This window comes from Psammomys obesus, unplaced genomic scaffold (assembly GCF_907164565.1).
Source record: "Psammomys obesus unplaced genomic scaffold, mPsaObe1.curated_primary_1811, whole genome shotgun sequence".
NCBI classification, from domain to species: Eukaryota; Metazoa; Chordata; class Mammalia; order Rodentia; family Muridae; genus Psammomys; species Psammomys obesus.
In genome coordinates this window covers 38,869,058-38,890,847 of record NW_026592118.1, presented here as the reverse complement: position 1 = coordinate 38,890,847, position 21,790 = coordinate 38,869,058, and the positions used below count along the sequence as shown (strand labels likewise).

The window sequence follows — 21,790 nt, the reverse complement described above, 5'->3', positions numbered from 1 at the left end:
TCCTGTGGCATACAACTCACGTTGGCCTGGAAAGTTGGGAGACGTGCCAAGCCCGGACCGTACAATGAAGCTCAAACTGAGCAAACTCTGAGGCGCAAGCGCATCCCCGCACCAAAGGCCCCCGCCCCCCTCCCCCGCCCCCACCTCCACGGCTCCTTCGCACAGCATCCGGGGCGTGGCCTGGCTAGGGACCGAGGGCTCGCTCCGCCCCCTTCAGCTGCTCCTTTCCAAACAACCCGGCTCTCCGCCGCTGCCCTCCGCCCATTGGCCCTGGGCCCTTTCCATTTCCACCCAGCCCTCCGAAGTCCACCAATCACCTTGCGCTATTGGGGAGACACCGCCTCCGAGGCCTTCGGAGGTGCTCATCGGCCGCCTTGGGCTGCTGCCTCCGCTGCTGCCTCCTCCTTCCCTCCTCCGTCCGGGGAGAGACCGCGGGGCCGGAGGGGCGGCTGCGGCGGCGGCAGCGCGATGGAGGAGCCGGGGCCGGGCGGCCGAGGCGCAGCGCGCGGACAGCGGCCCCCGAGCGCCGCGCAGCCCCGAGAGCAGGAGCGGAAGCTGGAGCAGGAGAAGCTGTCCGGGGTGGTGAAGAGCGTCCACCGGCGGCTCCGCAAGAAGTACCGCGAAGGTAAACAGGCGGCGGGGGAGGGGAGGCGCATCCCCCGGCTGGGTCAGCTCTTTTCAGCCCCACGGGCCACCATTGACACACACGGGGGCGGCACGTCTGCCCTGGCCGCCGGCAGCCGGCCGCCTGCTACCGGCGCCCGGAGCCCCAATGGGCAGTCGCCACCCGCCTAGGCCCTGTCCCCAGCGGTGTGCTGAGACCACTGTCACCGAGCACACACTCGGAGGTAGGGAGGGAGGGGCTTTTCAGGTAAGATCTCCAGACCGGGGAAACGTCCACCGAGCGAGGAGACTGTCAGAAGGGACGAAGGCCCTCACTCTCCTGCAGTGGACCAGCCTGTTGTTCTGCCCGCTTGGCAACAGCCCCTCTTCCTCTTCGCTCCTTGGCAAGGCCGTGCCGAGGCCTCCCCCGCCTGGGCTCCCAGGGCTGCGAAGTCAACAGGCCAAGCAGAGGATCTCAAGGTGCTTCACCTGTTTTACCGGGGAAAGGGGGTAGCAGGCAACACTCCTTCACCGCAGCTCAATCTCCAAGTTTGTGGAAACAGTCAAAGAAGAGAGATCTGGCGCAGGCTCTTAGGATAGTGGGCAGTTTTGAATAGTCTCGAAGCACAGAGACTCAGAAAGACACGGATGCCATTGAAGCCAGCCTTAGGTACGGCCCCCTACGTGGAAGCCGCTTTACTGGCTTGTGCTTACGCCGGAGCACTGTCTATTGTTGAATTTTACGAGTTACCCTGGCATTTTGTAAATGGAAGGTCTCTAACAAAGCAACTTTATAAGATTCGGAAGGTGATGTTTGCATTATTCTTCATATACTCGGGGACAAAAAATTCCTCTTCTCGTGTTAAAATGAGATGCTTTCAGCGGGTTTTTTGCTTTAGCTTAATTGCAAAACGAAAACTAGGCAGCAGCGTTCTATCTAGTGTTAGTCTTTTAACTGACTAATAGCTTAAGTTAAAAGAGAAATTATGACAGTGAAGGAACAAAGACTTGTGAGATCATGTCACTTTTCAGTTACACACACTTTTCAATTACTCTGAAAGTTCAGTCGAAGTCTTTCTTTCTTGGAGTGTCATTGATTCATTTTATTTTAACGCTATTCAAAGTTTCTTTCCTTGACAAGTTAGTCCTGGCTTTTAATAGAGGCCATTTGATATCCCCAAAGATGGTTTATAGCTATTGTTTGATAGGTGCCAGTAGAAGATCCTTGGCAAGCATATTAAGGTATTGGATTTTTTTTTTTATTAAAAGGCTTTAATTCCCAACTGCAATTCAATAAAATGAGTGGTTACCATAGCAACAACTGCATCATTCTTGATAGTCACAAAATGCGCTTACATAATGGCATTCTCGTTTGGTTTTTATGTTTGGGGAAATGAGGAAATAAGTAGACCCACTTTTCTTTAATTTATCATGCCATCTTGTACAAATTTAAGGTACATCTTTTAGAAGAAAATGACTAGTATGTTTCTATTCTTAGCCTTTTTGTAATAATTTCATTGTTATTCATTATTCATTTATTCATAAACGAATAGGTTCTACTTAAATTAACACACAGCTAATGTGTCATTTTCTCTTTAAGCTGTCATTTATGCAGGCTTAGTCTCACATGTTTAAACATGTCTTTAAGCCCAAATTCCAACTAGGGTAACACTTGGTTCAAAATGAGTACTGGTACTTAGAAGCTACCAGAACTGAAAGCAATGCATGTAGTTGAGAACTGAATAGTCTGATGAGATGCTGGCCAGGTAAGCATTTGAGTGAAGCTGTTCTTTCAGCATTTTAATGCCCTGAATTCCATCAACAATCTAGGCTTCTCTAGGCTCTGCTCTACTGATACATGATACCCTATCAGTGAACTCCAAATGTAGATGATCTGAATGAGTGTGCCCCTTCCAGTGTTCACGTTTGAAGTGGGCCTAGTCTCAGTTGTTTGAATGCCTTCTGAAAATGTCTGGGCATCATACAATTATTTTTGGTGTTTTATTTTGGGGACATAGTACTGAAGGACTGGTGGTCTTCAGTCATAAATGCATTTTATAAGCTCATAACAGTTTCCTCACCGGGAAATGCAGTGAAAATTCTCACTTAAAATCTGGAATGTAAGATTATAAGAAGCCATAATTTTTATTAATGATTCTCAAGCATGGCTGATCTTAAACTGTCTGCATCTTAATCTGTCTCAGATCTACAGTGTCTACATTCCCATCATTAGGGATAGGAAACGTGTTGGCTAGATTTAATGTATAACCTAAATTAATTCTTTCATTTTTGTAGATGAGTGGACTCAGTCCTAAAAAGATCAAAGTAACTTTCACAAAGCTGACATAGTTCCTCCCTAATGCTGTCCTTTTTACGGGCGATTACAGACTTTTCCGCCCACCTCTTACCCTAATGTTGGTGACATAAATGTTAGAATATAAGAGAAAGCAGAGACTGGGAAGTAACATTAAAAGCTCGGCAAGGAAAAAGAATATAAACTGATGGGTAGGGGCTATCTATGAGAGATACATGAGTTGAATTGAGTGAAGTATATAGTTTTTAGGGATATACTGGTAATAAGCAAAATAGGTTGAGTTGAATGACAGAGGAAACGAGGCAGTTACTGAAAAGGACACAAGTAAGGGTAAAGATTGTAGGATTGGGCCGGGCAGCAGTGGCTCACACCTTTAGTTCCAGCACTCTGAGGCAGAGGCAGGTGGATCTCTGTGAGTTGGAGGCCAGCCTGGTCTGCAGAGCTAGGTCTAGGACAACCAAGGCTATACAGAGAAACCTTGTCTTGAAGAGTTTTCCTTGCTTTATCTCTGATAGTGTGTTGGGAATGCAACAGAAAGAGAAATGAGAATGGGACCTTCTTATTGTGATGGGAAAAGGCGTTTTTCCTCCTCTGCTCTAATCTGTCCAAGTGTGAAGTGTTGACAGTTATGAGCAGGCTAGGGCTGGGAAAGTGAACAGTGTCACAAAGGTAAGTAGGTGAATTTGATGTACTCTTAACCACCTTTCCACTCCGCTTTATTTTACTGCCTGCCCAGTATCGCCACTCAGAAGTCTATGCCAGTTTGTATAAGTGAAACAAGAATTGGCGAGAATGGTCAGTGTTTGAGATGGTACAATCTATCTGAATACATTACTAAAAGAAACTATGAGGACAGTTCCCAGCATTGATGATGAAGTGGATATTTTTATGTCCAGCCACTTGTAGATAGAAGACTTATAGATTAAGACTTATGTACGAAGGAAAATGTGCTTGCACAAACAGTTTTCTATCTGTGCTATCCAGAATTTTGAAATTTGATTTCCACTGCAACTTAAGATATTTTAATTAGGTCATAGGATGTATAGACAGCTTATTTATAAGAAATAGTTTAGTTTTGCTTTCCAAACAAGGACTTCGTTTTACTTGCTTAGTATGAGACCTGAACTAGCATCCTGTAGAGTTTCAGTTTTCCTTTTGCTTTTTTTGTAGTTTTGGTGTATGTGTGTGTGTTTGTGTGCATACACCTATGAAGGTCAGAGGTCAACTTGAGTTGTCTTCATCGGTTGTATCCATTTTATTTCTTTCAGACGGGTGTCTCTCTGAACCTAGAGCTCACTAATTAGGCTGAGCAGGCTGTCCGGCAGTCCTCTGATAGCAGTGGGATGATAGTTGCCTGGCCCTTTGTGTGGTGTTAGGGATCGATCGGAACATGCTTGCAAGGCGAGGACTGTGCCATCTCTCCAGCTGCCTTTTCTTTTCTAGCAAACACCTGAAATGAAAAAAAATTGTAGGGGAAAATGCTAACTTTGAATTAGAGATAATTTAGAACTAAAACCAAAATAGCCTTGAAATTAATAGAATTACCTTATAATGTTGGTGTTTTTCATGAAGTACAGTATTTGAATTGTTTTAAAAATTAGGATCGTAGATTATTTTAACTTGAACTTTTCTTTCAGTACTTTCTCCACAGCTGTGTTAATAAATATGACCCCCAAGACATTTTGCACAGGCTCTCTGTTTACTTTTTTCAAGTGCGGTTTCACAGTTTTCTTTTTATGTTTTCTCCTAGTCAATACTGATTATGATACAGAATCAGAAAATGTTGTGTGTATATGTGCACGTCTGTACACATATATGGGAGTCTTTGCTTGATTTTTAAAATAGGTAGACTCATCACCAGAAAGCCTGTTAACTTAGCCCTAGGAATTTGTTTTTTGCAGGGGGAAAAAAATGAAAGGGTAATTTCATTTAATATTAGTAACATTAAAAGAAACACTGATGCTGTTGACTGAGTGAAGAGCACATAGTAGGTTTGCAGTGCACATTACCTATTTGATTTTATCATGTGTCTTTGTGGTATCTCAGCAAGGGGGTTATAGTTCAAAAGATAAAATTTTCAGTGCAGATGTGATGGTTATTTAACAGGCTAAAAACAAAACAAACAAACAAAATCCCAAATGTTGTAGTTCTTAGCCTTGGGTCTATGACAGTTTTTATCTTTGGAACTCCGTAGGACATAAATCTGTAGTATTTTAGTGAGGTATACAGTGGACAGAGAAGTCAACACTGATGTAAAAGTACAGTAGACCAGAATAGAAGGTAAAATCTAGAAGAGAGTAGTGAGGTATCTATTCACATTCATGTGATTTAGCGATAATGAAGATACAAGTAACAGTCATGATGGTGACATAGGTAAAAATAATATTTTGAAGCGTAGATACACAGTTTTCATAAAAGTAAAGAGGAAAAGACAATGATAATGTAAAGATTCTTCGGGAAAATGTTAGTAGCCATTAAGCCTCCAGTTTAGAAATTCATTATATATGGTTGAGTAAGAGTGCTGTGGGGACAGGTAGATAGTCAGATTGGCTTAGAATTGAGCTAGAGATGGTGCTTAAGTAGAGATGTATTTTTTTTAAGTTGAAGATTGGAAGCCCTTTATACTGAGGAAAAGAAAGACAGACAAAAAAACTGCCAAGAAGAGTGTGATGGCGTGGTAAGTAATGCTTGGGGACAGTTGAAGGGCAGAGCGGAGCTTTCACAGGACACAGGGAGCCCCGGAGGACGAGTGTCCTCTGTACTGCAGAGCTGTACCTGCTGTTTATGCTTTATTTGTAGTAAACGTGCTCAAAGTAAGCACCTAAAGTCTTCAAGAAAAGGAAAAATTAGGATTACTCTATTTTTGGTTTTTGTAGCCACGACTGTCCTGGAATTCACTCTGTAGACCAGGCAGGCTGCACAGAGATCCGCCTGCCTCTGCCTCCTGAGTGCTGGGATCACAGGTGCGCGACACCACCACCTGACATGCTTTACACTCTTTAAGAAATGGTGGTTGGTGTTGATTCTGAAGTATTCTCAGCCTTGGCCTAAGTGCAGTATTTTTGTGTATATCCTGTTTGTACTTTCCAGTATCTAATGCAATGTCTTAGGCATAACTGTGCCTCAGTATTCTGATAATTTTAAAATGTTGACTCTTAGGCCCGCTAGAAAACAATTCTGTAAATTGGAACTTAGAACCTTTTTAACTCTTGTCTGCCTCTGATGGAGGTGACTATTGGCCCACTTGGTGGGGTGGAACACTGAGCTAAGGTTATTTTGTTGTAAAACTAGATAGTTTGATGCCAAAGAATGAACCTGTGATGAGAGCTCTAATTGTGTTTTCAAACTCATTCCTTGTCTGCCTATATGATACTTCATTTCTATAATAAAATTGTAGTATATAGGAGGGAAGTGCCAATAAGGCAGCTAAATAAGTTAGTGATTTTTCCATACAGTACTTTTGATATACTGCTATATAGAGTCATTTTTAAGGTACAATATCCATACCAGTACAATAATCCATACCTTTAGTAGTTTAATGTATAAATTAATTTCATATATTAGATTGTCTCTTCCTATTTTTTTGGTTGCTGCTTGGTATTTCTGCAATAAAAATAAGCACACCTATATTATATCTCAATAACACAGGCACATGCTTCACATAGCTCCTGTTATGTCCATCTCTTGTAACATTTATGTTCATTTATATAAATTTCCAGTGCTGAAATATCTTTTCTGTCATAGAATGAAAACTTTTTGTCACATATAACACATTAACCTAAAATCATACTGTGCTGTTGAAAGAACAATCTTATACTGTGAATTTTAATAACTGACAGCAGAATTAAGAAGTTCCTGTTTTAGTCCCACAAGGAGAGCAACAGAACCAAAAAATCTGGGCACGGGGGTCTTTTCTGAGACTGATACTCCAATCAAGGACCATTCTTGGAGATAACCTAGAACCCCTGCACAGATGTAGCCTATGGCAATTTAGTGTCCAAGTGGGTTCCATAGTAATGGGAACAGGGACTGCCTCTGACATGAACTGATTGGCCTGCTCTTTGATCATCTTCCCCTGAGCGGGGAGCAGTCTTACTAGGCCACAGAGGAAGACAATGCAGGCACTCCTGATGAGACCTGATAGACTAGGATCAGATGGAAGGGGAGGAAGACCTCCCCTATCAGTGGACTTGGGGAGTGGCATAGGTGGAGAAGAGGGAGGGAGGGTGAGATTTGGAGGGGAGGATGGAGGGAGCTACAGGGGGGGATACAAAGTGAATAAAGTGTAATTAATAAAAATTAAAATTAAAAAAGAAGTTACTGTTTTATTATGAAATGTTTTTTGAGCTTCCATTTTTATTAGTTCTTGTTAATTTCTAAAATGAGTGGTATTCCAATCGTCTTCAAATTGCTTAGGTACCACAGAGGTGGTGTTTGTAGCTGTAGCTGTCCAAGCTGAACACCTACAAGGCAGCATGAAGAACTGGTTCGCCCCTGGATATTATCCATTACTGCATCCTGTTCCCTCCCACTCATGTATCATTCTTAGAATATTGGTCTTGAAACTAGGAGTAGTGATAACCAGGAAGTTTAACCAGATACTGTTTTCCTCACAATTTAAAAATCAAGTTATTAGCCAAACATTGTGGAACATGCCTTCAATACTAGGATTTAAGAGTTTGAAGCATGCAGTTGAGCAGCCGGAGACCAACCTGGACTATATAACATGACTCTAGAGAAAATAATAATAGTGAAAAAGAATCGTAAATAAATAAGTTCGGCAACCGGCCTCACTTTATCCAATACTGTGGTTTAAAATTAGAAATCTTTGGACCTCTTAACATACTGCAGGTATTCATTTAGACTAAGTTCTTAGAATGTTTATTGTAGCGAGACTTTCTTGGACCCGCCAGCTCCCTAATAATGACAGAGAGACATTATTATTACTAAAAGTTTAGACAGTATAGCTGGGCAAACCCTCAGCTAGGCCATACAGATTAGCCTTGGCATTCCTGGCCTGCATCCTGCCACATGCCTGTTACCACTCACTCAGTCCTGGCTCCATGTCACGTGGGCAAATACCCCCCCCCCCACACTCCTCACCCCCAACCCAGTCTCATTCTTCTCCCAGAGACCCTCTCTCAGCTTGGAAGTTCTACCTTTCCTCTCCTGCCTAGATATTGGCCATCAGCTCTTTATTAAACCCATCAAAAGAGGGAAGAACACATTTACAAAATATGATGTAGGTGGTGAGCCATAAGAATAATACCAAAGTCTGGACAATACTCAGCTCTCTGTCAGTGCAGAAATAACTATGAATATGCAGAGGCACCTTCACACAGCACGCAAAAAGATTACCCCAACAGTTTAACACAAAATCTGTCTAAATAAATGCCTGTCTGTGGATTGGCATTTATTGGCATGTGGATTACTTACCTCTCTCCCACTAAGCTTAGTTCTTTCAGTAAAACTCTCCCTTTTGCCTAACTCTGCCTAACACTGTTCCTCACATAGATTGAAGATGTATATGCAAAAGAAGCTAATATGACTACCTCCTTTTTAGTGACCCAGATTATTCTGAAAATCCCTTTTTCATATACTTAGAAATTACAAATAGGAGAACACGGGTACTGTGGCAGTTGAGAAACTGTGTTGAACCAGCCTTGCTTTCCTTTATGTAGTGAGCTCTACTCTTCCTGCTACTCTGCCCTACTTACCCATTGATTCCCTCCTATCACAGTCTAATTTTTTGACAAAAAATTTAATGTATAAGCATTAGAGATATTTTAATGGATTTACTAGTTATATTTACATTAAAGTATGGTAATAGTTTGTTTATTTCGGTATATGTAATTTATATTTGTATGCCCTGAGTTCACAGATAAATCTTATGGCCCCAATTTGTTCTCCTAAATTGTGGAGGCTGACTTGATGCCGTCTTAAAGTGTAGTATTTGAGAAGCACTGGTGCCCTGCTTTGCGGGGCTTCAAGTGCGGCTTTACTCATGTTCATCACAGGGGCTGTGTGGATTAAACCGTCAGCCTCATACCTGTAAGCGTGCCTGAGCATCGCCAGTTCCCGCCTGTGAGGTAATTTCCTGCTTACATGAATTACATTCTGGGAAGTTCCTCATAAGTACTTTTATGTGCAAGTTAGGTGTCATCTTTGTAGTCATATTCATAAAGGAGAAACAAATAATATGATCCTGACGTTTTTAACACTGTCTCCCTTACTGCAAGTAGTCAAAGGCTTTTATGTTTTGAATGTAGTTTCTTAATCATAAATGCTGATAAAGATGAGCAAACGTGTGCTTGTAGATGTTACGGTTAAGTCATGTGTTATTTTCCTGTTTAAGTATAACTTGACTCCACTTTGCCCCAACCATGACTTTCTGTACTGTTTCGTGGGGTTTGACTCTGCAGCCTTACTATATATATGTAAGCTCTTGTGTTTGAGCCATAGTATATATAGTGGATTTAGTTGTAAACCTATAGGGTAAGTGACCGGTTCATACTCTAGATACATTAAATGAAATGTCTGGGTGGTTACAATGTACATTGAGAATTGGCCACCAGAGATGAGAGCAACTGCCAGAAAATTAACTGATAATGCAGTTACAGAGATTAAATAACAGCATTTGACTGACAAAAGCCCATTTGTTTGTGGTTAATGTAGCCATTGTAGTTTGTCTGGTTTGGCCTTTTGTTCATGTCAGTGAATGTTCATAAACTTAAAACTCATGAAGAAATACAAGGTGGTGCAGTGATTAGAACATAATTTTTCATCAGCTTCGTTTCTTTAAGTTCTAAGAAATAGCATTTAAAAGTTCTTGAACATGACTTTGGAAATCTGGTCTTCTGGAGATAAAGCACCTCTGGCCACATTTGCCAGTATGCTTATGTCACAACCAGAAAATCGTTCTGAATTCCTAAAAGTTTAAGACTTATGTATTAGGCCCCAAAGTGTTTGTTTTCAATAATTTGCCCTTTAAAGCTTAAGTTAGTGAAATGTATGTAGTTCATACAGAGTAGAGCCCTTCCATTTAATGCACAGAGCTTCATGAATGTTAATAATTGTGTGCACCTGTGAAATCGCTGCCACAAAACGTAGAACATTCACATTACTACCAGAACTCCCTTGGCAATCCTATCTCTTTACACACTGCTCCTTAGGTTCTGTTGTTATGAGTTACCTTTCAGGGTTTTATAACTTAAATAATGTAGCATATTTTCTTTTGAATTGTGGCATTTAAAAACTAGTAATATATCATGAATTACAGGCCAAACTGCCAAGAATTGTAACATGTTATTTTTTGATGTTATAAATGGCAAATAGCCCCTGTTACGGTATATAATTCCACGTTGTCAGCACTAATCACATATATATGAGCAACACTAAATGGATTCAATAGTGTGTATGTATATTATACACATTTTTTATATATAAAGTAAAGAAAATGTTATGGTGAGGAATTGTATGAGTTTTGGGTATATATCCTGTTATTTTGATGAAAATATACCTTATTTAATGATTCCGCAGTCAATTTAATATCGTCTCATAACAATAATTTTCTGTATGACCACAAAAATTTACTTCTTTTATTATTATTATTTTATTTTTTTATACTTTATTCACTTTGTAACCCCCCTAAAATTTACTTCTTTACTAATGTACACATTTTAACATAGTTACCATACTATACAGTAGAACTCTAAAACTCATTCATTGTGTAACTTAGCATTTACCCTTTTGCCAACATCTGCATCTTTTCTTCCCACTTTCTGAAACCTCTGATGAGCATTACTTTGTATTTCTTTAAGCTCACCTGCTTTAGACTCTACATATAAGTGATCTGTGATGTGTATCCCTTTTTGAATGGTATATTTCATGTGGTGTAATGACCTCCAACTTCATTCACATTGTCAAGAGTGGCAGCATTTTCCTTTTTTAACTTGAATGATGCTTCATTATATATGTATAGACTGCAGTTCTTTAGTTTATTACCCACTGATGGACACCTAGGTTTTTTTGTTTTTTCTTATATCTCGTGGTTAATACCAAAGTGAACATGAGAATACAAAATTCCATTTACGTATTGATTTTGTTTTTTATATACAGAGAGAAGGGGACGGGAGCTTTGGGATGTTTTGAGGAATCTCTATATTGTTTTCCATAATGCCTGTACTATACCCTCAACACAGAGTACATACACTCTTTTCTTCACATATATAGTAGTTTCATATATATAGTAGCCTTCACATTGTAGTTTTAATTAGCATTTACCTAAATACTAGAGATGATGGCCATCTTTGCATGTACCTGGTAATCCTTTTATGTCTGGTTTGGAAAAAAAACGTGGCTTTAGTTCTTTTATCCACTTTTTCTAAAAATTGGTATAATTTCGGTACTAGGTTTTATGAGTTCTTATATATTCTATATTAATCCCTTACTATTTGTGGTTTATAAATATAGTCTTTTCATAAATGAGTCATAGAGTTATACTCATTAAATTTCAGATCTTTGCTTTATATTTATACCTTTTAAGAATGAGAGTGAAGATAGTTACTGAGAAAATTATTATTTTTAATTATATGATCCCATTATATAAAAATGTAGTGATTCACTGTCCTTGCTCCTAAGAAACTTCTGATAATTTAGTGCTTTTGCTCAGATTATTTTTCCGTAATCTTAAGGGTTTTCCAAAAAGAACTGTGAACTATCAAAGAACTCAGTAAATGTGACTCCACTTCCGCCTGCAATAAGGCAGAGAGAAAACGCTTTAATGAGCTTGTGAGTGACATTTCACATACATGCAAAAGACTTTAGATTTAATATTCTAAACCTTTCAAGACTTTGCTTTAGAACAATGTCAGTTTTTTAAATACTCGGACATTACTTGAGTCACAGTTGACGATGGCCTGTATACTTATTTTTAGTTGAACAGCTAGTTTGCTTGAAATTTTATAACTGATGTTTACTGTTTTTGAATACAGAGAACACTTAATTATTTTGCCTCTCTCACGTGGGCACCATGGTTAACTTCTGTAAACTTAGATAAGTTATAAATCAAAAGTGTTTTTTTTTTTTATTTTCACCTTACAGTTTTGTTTTTTTTTTTTTAGGGGGGGGATCACAACTGTTTTCAATAAGTAACATGTGAGTGAATGACAAAGTACTCTAAGGAGGCAGATGCAAAATACTGGAGGATCATCATGAAATAACCAAATGAATGGCAGATGAACCCTCTCAAAAATATAAATTCCATTATGTTCCAAAGGAAAGAAATGTGCTCTGCCTGATAGTAAGAGAAGAGTTAATTTGCAAAAGAAAGATGGCATCATCACTTGGGTTTAGAATGGAACTGTTCATGAGAGAGTTAAGTGGGGGCAAATATGGATAATTCCATAATTCCATAATGAGGTAGGGGGCTACGGCTGGGATACAAAGTAAATAACCTGTGATGAATATTAAAAAAATGAAAACTAAAAAAAAAAAATTGTGGTTGAGGATATCTTATTTAGCTGTACTTGATTTTTATAAAGAAAATTGTAAGGTGATACCAAATTAATGTTAAAATTATTAAAAATATGGTTGTTTTTTAAAACTAATGCATGCACTATTTGCCCTTTCTTAGTTGGCTTTATCATCTATATGATATGTATATACTTTAAAAGATGAACTCTCTGACTGAACCTCAAGCGCACCGATTGTCTAGACTAGGTGTTCTAGTGAGCTGGCCAGTGAGCGCTCTGAACCTTTCTCGTTGCCTACTGCTGGTGTGGGGTTTAGGTAGCCAGACATGAGCCTTTCTTTGAATGGGCACCAAGCAAGCCCGGTACCCACTGACCCATTCTCCAGCCCCCAAGTTGTAGTACTTTTTGAGAGTAGGTTTATATTTTAGCTCACGGTTTCATGCAGGGAAAGCCTTGCCGACCGTGCTTATGTCTCAGTGGAAGCAGAGTGTTCTGTCCTTTTAAGAGAAGGAATAGTCACAGTGTGGCTGACTGAATTAACAAGTGACAGTCAACCATCCTAGAGTCAACTTTTAACATGTGTTATGGGTACAGCTGGAATGCACAGAAGAAATTTGAATATATAAACTGGGCATATAATAGCTTTCTTAAAGGGGGATTGCTTTCAGAACCCACATTGTAATATGCTTCAGAATTAGTTAAATGCAGTATTTTGAATACTATAAAAGCAGAATACTATGAAAAAAATTATCTTTTCTTAGTTTTTTCTCTAATTTATCTAAAATAGCATTCTTAATAGGTTTTCAGAGAATTATCCCAAAGTGAAATTTTCTCATAAGTAAATGCAAACTGTTTTTTCAATTTTTTTTTAACTATTAAGCATTTACTCTAATGTATATTTAATAGGCTTGATAAGCACTTGTGGGATAAGGGCTTGCATTAAAAGCTGTGGTTGATGTTTGGATATAAGTAGAACCCCTGCTCGGATGTAGCCCATGGTAGCTCAGTATCCAAGTGGGTTTCCCTAGTAAGGGGAACAGGAACTATGTCTGACATGAACTCAAGGACTGGCTCCTTTACTTCCTCCTGCCCCCAAGGGAAGAACAGCCTTGCTAGGCCACAGAGGAGGACATTGCAGACAGTACTGAAGACACCTGATAAGCTAGGGTCAGTCAGATAAGAGGGGAGGAGGACCTCTCCTAGCAGTAGACTTGGAAATGGACAGGGAGAAGATGAGGGAAGGAGGGTGGGATTGGGAGGGAATGAGGTAGGGGGCTACGGCTGGGATACAAAGTAAATAACCTGTGATGAATATTAAAAAAATGAAAACTAAAAAAAAAAAAAGTTGTGGTTGAGGATATATTATAAGGGACATAGGGAATATTTTAGGTTCAAGTCTGTTTTGTTATAGCCTCACTCCCATTTTATTTGTATGTTTTGTACTCTCCTCTGTCTTACTTTCTGTTTCTTAAGTTTATTATTTCATGTAGCATTTAACAATATTCTTCCCCTGGGGCTGGAGAGATGGCTCAGCAATAAAAAGATACTGCTGCTTTTCAGAAAATCTTTATTCAGTTCTTGGCCCTTATGTAAGATAGCTCACAACTGCCTGTAAACTCCAGCTCAGTTCATCTGCCACCTCCTTCTTTTGGCATCTATCGGAACCTGCACACATGTGATATCTGTGTGTGTGCATTTACCCATGCATACTTTAAAATATTAAAAAAAAACATTTTTAGCAAATATAAGAATAAAAATACAAAAAAATTAATTGTTTTTTCCTCAATTATATAGTTAAGTGCACTGTGTTTACCAGTCACATATTAGCTTCCAGTGTGAGCACACTCAAGAGTCTGTAAGCTTGACTGTTAACATTAAGCTGTTTGCCATTCATGTTAATTAAATGGAGACAAAAAGACTTGATTTCTTTAAAATGTCAGATAAGCAGATAATGACCCTCAAAACTACATGAAAAGGAATATTTAAAGACAGTTTTGTTGAATGAAGAAATACAGAGGCCTTCTAAAAAGCTATAGGGAAGTAGGTTTCTGTGTAGTTATAATTGTCTTTGCATCTTCTAGCGCATAGGTAATTATAGAGTAAGTTCAGTTTCAGAGTCTAAAATGACATGGTAAGGACACTCAGAAGTTTTAATAGGGACAGTAGGATCTCACATAACCCTTAGTTCTCAGCTGTAGTGGACAAACTCTGAGCTCAGAATCACCATCTGGGACAAGTGTTCAACTTTAAATGTGTACTATCTTTCTGTTACCTTTCTACAGCACTTTGGACCCTTGGTGACTTTGTCCTTACTCAGTAAGTGCATACAGGAATCCAAGGTTCTTAACACCCAGGTAGTGGGAAATAGGGTCTTCAGTGCTCAAGCTGCCTGCGCTTCAGGTGCCCTTTCAATCCAGGAGCATCAGGGATGTGGTGTCCTCAAAACAGGGTTACCAATGCACCCCTGTTCTGTGTTTTAGCTTTTTCTCATACTTTGTCTTTTGTTGTTGTTTTGTTTTGTATTTTTCCTTTCCCATACGCTTACTACTGTGATTTTAGGACTCTCTTCAAAATAAAGTACAAGTATTCAAGTCTTCATGATTTACCTACTTTGTAGAATCTAAATCAAGTCTTGCACAAATGAAATCCATTTTCAGTACATACAAGTTCTTTGAAATACATTTGAAAATAGAAATTTTATTCAAATGACTCATGTTTACACACACATATAATTCAAGTATTTCTGCATAATATATGTTTTATAAGATAGCGAAACAAGTTCAAAGAGTTTTCTAAAGCTTAAGATATAAAACTCAAATAATAAAGCTCCTTTAAAACTATACTATAGCTTTTTGAGTTATTTTGTGTCCAGTCTGATGGGTAGATTCAAGAAAAGTAGTGTTATGAGTACTTATAGGTGTATGAAAGGATCACTAATCAGAGCACTAATTTGTAGACCCTTATTCTGTTTATAGTCTTATCAGTCACTGCACCTGATAGATGTTGCTAGGAAAGAACTTGCTGAGAATTTAGAAAATTTTTGTTTGCTTTTTAGGAGGCAATAACACTAATTTGATGTGTAACAAATTAAGAGCACAGTCCCTTCACAAATATTAGTGACTCCTGAAAATATTAGTATATTAAGGGCATGACACTCTCTTAACACTTAGTCAAGCTTTAATTACTTTGAAATTAAAATCAGTATTCAGTCTATGAATGGTTGATACCATAGCATTTTAATGGAACAATGTGTGTATGGATGTGTTTGTGCCCTTGTTTTCAAGACACAGTCAAAACCATAGGGGTAATAAATAGGTTTCCAATTCAGTCCTTGCAAGTCTGTGGAACTAAAATAGCCAGTAAGTGAAATTACATGGTTGTTGTTCAAACTTGAATAAATGTGTTGATTGTTAAATTTGAACTATTTTCATCCCTTTTCTGTTAAAAGAAAAAAAGAGAGACTTACTCTTGCCTGGAAAAAGAGTTTTAATATAATTAGTTCCACTGTTGGCTATTCCTTGTATATGTTTATTCTGTTACTCCATAAATGCCTAGAGTTAGTCATGGTAGAAGAGAACTCATTCCTTTGTTTAAAGACGCTAACAGGAGATGCTCAGATAATTTTAATTCTTTACCCTGTTGTGCTAATGGACATCATTTGGCCAAATAATTCCTTGACCATTATCAGTCTTCATAGTGATGTTTGAAACTTTACCTTCAACGTAATGATGAATGATTTAAAAACTAAAATAGTAATAGCTGGATGGTAACCTGTGTGTGTGTGTGTGTGTGTGTGTGTGTGTGTGTGTGTGTGTGTGCGCGCGCGCGCTCTTGCCTGTGCTTATGTGGTGCACAGAGGACAACTGTGGTACATCCATCAGGTACCATCCACCTGATCCTTCTGGTTTTGTAGTCAGGGTCTCTCTCTGCTCTGGTACTGACCAAATGGATCTGGCTGGCTGGCTAGCCAGGGCTGGTAAGCAGAGCATCTGGCTGGCTGGCTAGCCAGGGCTGGTAAGCCGAGCAGACCCACCTCTCCCCCCAGCTCGTGGAACGCAAGCTTTCACTAGCACCGCAGGGTTGTTTCAGTGGCTCCCTCCAATGGAGCCTCGGGTCCTTGTGTTTGCAGAGCAGACATTTTACCAAATGAAGCTCGCCCCTTCTATCACTTGCTTATACTTTTCATTCAGAGCATTAACAAAAGCTCAAAACATTGAAGAGGCTTATAGCATCCTTTGTTCCAAGCACAGGGATGGGGGTGAGTTAGGGGGTTAGAGTTTTTAAAGAGACAATATATCTAGACTAGGTACAAAGCACAGGTGTCTGTGTTCTTTCTTTTCCCAAGTTGTATAAAGCAAAGATAACATGAAAACTAATGCTTGCATTTCCAGCTGTGGTTGTGCCTTACCAACATGGATCTGCTTCTTGAATTGATGGACCATATATGTCCATCTGTGTGTGTGTTCAAGTGCATGTGCACCAATACACTCAGTGATGTTCAATTTTACAAGTCTGTTTAAGTGGGTCAATGTTGATTGCCAGATCATCAGTTGTAAAGCAATGCTTAACACTTTATTACGTTTTAATTCATGACTTTTGTAAACTTATTATAAACTATTTTTATCTTCCTAAAATTAGCTCACACATGTTTTTAAGTAAAGTTAACTTAGTTCATCTTTTCTTTGCCTATAGTGGGAGATTTTGATAAGATCTGGCGAGAACACTGTGAAGATGCGGAAACACTTTGTGAATATGCTGTTGCAATGAAAAATTTGGCAGATAATCACTGGGCAAAAACTTGTGAAGGTGAAGGTCGCATTGAATGGTGTTGTAGGTGAGTGTTTTACAGACTGGCACTGTTGATTTCCAACATAATCTTAAACTCAAATGTCAAATAATGTATGATTTTTATACCACAGTGGGGAAGTATACATATTCCAAATCATGTATAGATCACTTTAACATCCTCTTTTTCTTTGTGTCTCATGAGCTCACTAGGTTTATTTCAGTTACCTTTTTTTTCTTTTCTTTTTTGGAGAAGGGGTTTCTCTGTGTACCCTTGGCTGACCTGGACTCCCTTTGTAGACCAGGCTGGCCTGGAAGTCACAGAGATCCACCTGCCTCTGCCTCCCTGAATGCTGAAACAGTTACATTTTCTTCCTGGAAATGTTTTTTTTTTTTTTTCTTTAACATGCTTAATTTTTTTCCAAACTGTTTATAAAATTCTACTTTTAATACTTTAAATATTAATATATTTCAAAATGCAGGGGTAATTGACTCACCCATAATATAAATACTTCTTCAGATAATACATTTGGATTCAAGTAAAAAGTAAGTACATTAAACTTAAGAGCATGCTAGCAGTTTCAAAATTCTGAATTTTTGATGTGTGATTTTGGGGTATGTCATCATGTATTCTCATAGTACAGTTTCTAATGTTGAAGTCAGAAAATGAAATACTGTTGCTATGAATGCTATCAGTGTGATAAAATTAGAACCTCTTTTATGTTGCTTGAATTTTAAAAAGAGTTCCCAGAAGAAAAGCACTGTTTTATTTGTATAAACTGTATGTTTATGGTAGGTTCCATCTTACACTTCCTTTTTCATTTAATTTTCCCTTCGTGTATTCAGTTTTCTTAAAGATTCATTGTGTATGTGTGTTTGCCATCTGTGTGTAGGCCTGATGAACCCAGAAAAGGGTGTTGGGCGACTGGAAGCTAAAGTTATAGGTGATTGTGAGTACACTGACATACATGGGTACTGGAAACTGAGCTCGGGTACTCTCCAGGAACCTGCAGTGGCCCGAACTGCAGCCATCCCTCTACACCCTACATCTTTAAATTTTTTTGTTTTGTTGAAAATAGGTTGTTTGATACAATACATTCTGATTACAGTATTCCCCCACACACAGCTGTTCTATATTCTGAGCACCTTCTCACCCACCCACATCCAGCCCAATTAATTTAAAGATTGCTTCAATAATATTTTGGAAATCATATTCTTTGTTCTTTTAAAACATTTATTTTTATTAGGAACAATGTAATTCATTCTAATGAACAAACAGTTTAATCAACTTAACCACAAGTATATGAATTCTGCTCTGTTTTAATCTTTCCTATGTTGAAAGTTAATGGTGGTGCATTATTTATTTTCTATTATATCATCTTGTTATTTTGTCTCTCTGTCTGTCTCTGTCTTTCTCTCTCTGTCTTTGAGACAGGATTTCTCTATAACCTTGGCTGTACTACTTGCTTTGTAGACCAGGCTGGCCTTGAGCTCACTGAGATCCGCTTGCTTCTGCCTCCCTGAGTCCTGGGATTACAGGCATGCTCCACCGTGGTTGGCTCTCTGCTTTTATTAAAAATTTTTATATAATAATACTTTGATCATGTTTTTCTCTTTCCCCAGATACTCCCAGATCTTTCCCACCTCCATATCCTCTGGATATTACATTCTGTATGTCTCTGTCTCAAAGACACAATGAAGGTAGCAAGCAAAACCAATAGGACACAAAACATGCCAAAACACAATGAAATAAAAAGACATCCCCCACAAACAACAACAAAAAACCATGGAGTTTTACACACACACATACACACATACACACAGTCACACATATACTGACTTGTAATTTTAAATCTAGGTTGTACATTTGAGAGAAAACATTTGATATTTGTCTTTCTGATCTGGCTTACTTAACAAAACAGTTTTCCAGTCCCATCCTTTTTCCTGCAAATACCATGATTTTTCCTTGTGTATGTGTACCATATTTTTTTTTTCATTCACCTATTGGTAGATAAAATTTATCCCAATAAATTTTATTTCTTGACTGCTGTGAGCAGTACAGCCGCAAGTGTGGATACACAAGTATCTGTATTATAGGACTTCAGGTATATACCAAAGAGTGGTACAGCTGGTTCATGTGACAATTCCACTTTTACTTTAGTTTAGTTTTGTTTTTAATATATGTTTTTAAATGTTTTTGTGCTCATTTACCCATTGGTAAAACACAATTTATCAAACCTATTATTCCCCTGCTTGTCTTCAGCATATAGATTATTTAATATTTTGATCATGAATGTGGAGAATTTCTATTTGTGCTTTTACCAGTGCTTAAAAAGTATTGGACTTTGGAGCATTTGAGATTAAGGATGTTCAATCTCTCTTTCCCTCTGCCCCCTTCTTCTTGTGTTTCTAATTCTCTCACAAAAATGATGTAACATAAAAGACATGCAGCTGCCCGTAGTACGTTACTTTCAAATTCTGCCTTTTATTAAAATAAAAGTTCGATTCTGAAAAGTTTGATAGCAGATCTATTAGACAAGGAAAATAAAGACTTGTTTCTGTACTGGATAGAAGTAAATTGCTCAAAAGCAATGTGAGACAATAAAAGCAAACTCTGACTGATTCCCATTGGCTAGATGGAATAATATAAGCACCCAATAAGGAAAAAAAGCTAACAACAACAACAACAACAACAAAATGACTAAGAAATGGAATTAGTGAAAACGTGAGAGTACAGCAATACTAGAAAATCATTTTCAAAACCTGATGTCAGAATTTTAATTCTCTACTGTATACAAATTATTTATTGTGAAATTTGATCAACAGAAAGAGTTATGAATAAACATACCACAGTGATTTTGGAGAATATATAATTATGCTCTGTTTATAATGGAAAACAATTATAAAATGATGACAGGGAATAAGTATTAAAAACTGTTATACTGTAAAAAATCTTAACTTTACAACTGCAAATGTGATATTTAATAAACGGAAGTAAATTTATCTCAGAAGCTTATTAAAGATTGAATTAATTATCAAGCCAAGTGTCATTCCATACATTATTATCTAACCACAAAGAGAAAATGTTAGTCCATATTTGAAGGCTCTAGGGGCACTACCTCAGCCAGTTGATAGCATTTACCATAAAGGTCCAAGAGCCCACTCATCAGATGCAGATGTGCTTTCATTTACTAAGATATTTTTTATGTGTGGAAATATTTGAATTGCAACAATCATCAGACCTAGCTTTCAGTTTGTAAGAAATAAATAAAGCAAGGCGGAGGACCCTGGGTAAGATGATCAATCCTCACTTTGAAAGGCAAACGGGATAGACATCTAAAGAGGGAGAAAACAGGGAACAGGACAGGAGCCCTACCACAGAGGGCCTCTGAAAGACTCTACCCAGAAGGATATCAAGGCAGATGCTGAGTCTCATAGCCAAACTTTGAGCAGAGTTCAGGGAGTCTTATGAAAGAAGGGGGAGATAGTAAGACCTGGCGGGGACAGGGGCTCCACAAGGAGAGCAACAGATCCAAAATATTTGAGCCCTGGGGTCTTTTTTGAAACTGATACTTCAACCAAGGACTATGCATGGAGATAACCTAGAACCCCTGCATAGATGTAGCCCATGGCAGTTCAGTGTCCAAGTGAGTTCCCTAGTAATGGGAAGAGAGACTGTCTCTGACATGAACTCAGTGGCTGGCTCTTTGATCACCTCCCCCTGAGAGGGGAGCAGCCTTACCAGGCCATAGAGGAAGACAGTGTAGCCAGTCCTGATGAGACCTGATAGGCTAGGGTCAGATGGAAAGGGAGGAGGACCTCCCCTATCAGTGGACTTGGGGAGGAGCATAGAAGGAAAAGAGGGAGGGATTGGGAGGGGATGAGGGAGTGGGCTATAGATGGGATACAAAGTGAATAAATTGTAATTAATAAAAAAATAAATTATATATAACTGAAAATTTAACATTTTTGAAGGCTTTGCGTTTAAATAAAGACCTCTTTTATACAAATGTTTTATTCTGGCTCAAGATCTCAGCATATATCCCAGGCATGTCTTAAACTCAACAACCCTCTTGCTCCTGCCTCCTGAGTGCAGTTTTTATAAGCATGTGTCATCATGGTAGGCTCAGTACTTTTGTTTTCTTTTTAAATCCACCACTTGTTCTTGACTATTGTTCTCAGAAGCTGGAGTTAAATTCACATCAACCTCTTTCTTTTAGCAGTTTGACCTAAAACTGATCTCTTTCTGAACACATGAAGATACAGTGCCTCTTGGAAAAAAAATAATAAATTTAAGAAAAAAGAAAGGAGAGTAAATGTGAGGCAGACATTATCCAGGTGGAAGGTTCAATGCCCCTGTGAAAATGCCACATGGAAGTCCACTTAAGAAAAACAGGTGGATCCATGTTCTTATTTCTTTTATTAGTCTCATCTACCTCGTGTGTGTGTGTGTGTGTGTGTGTGTGTGTGTGTGTTTGAAATATATGGCTCACTTAAAATTAGCAGGGAAGTAAATGATACATAATTTAAAATAAAACTGTAAAGACACTGCAGCCTCCTTTCCACATTTTGTTCTGGATTACATGCACACGCACACACAGCACTATTTAATTAC

At 38.6% G+C, this 21,790-nt stretch overlaps 1 protein-coding gene across 1 annotated transcript in view; it reads left to right on the top strand.

Moving 5' to 3' along the window:
* The first annotated feature begins 323 nt into the window (after window positions 1-323).
* Window positions 324-21,790, top strand: part of Bmt2 (base methyltransferase of 25S rRNA 2 homolog) — a 58,126-nt gene continuing 36,659 nt past the window's right edge. Inside the window, exons 1-2 of the mRNA XM_055612998.1 lie at window positions 324-625; window positions 17,083-17,224. Of these exons, the coding sequence (XP_055468973.1) occupies window positions 469-625; window positions 17,083-17,224 (299 nt within the window). The 5' untranslated portion in view covers window positions 324-468. The remainder of the gene's footprint in view (window positions 626-17,082; window positions 17,225-21,790) is intronic.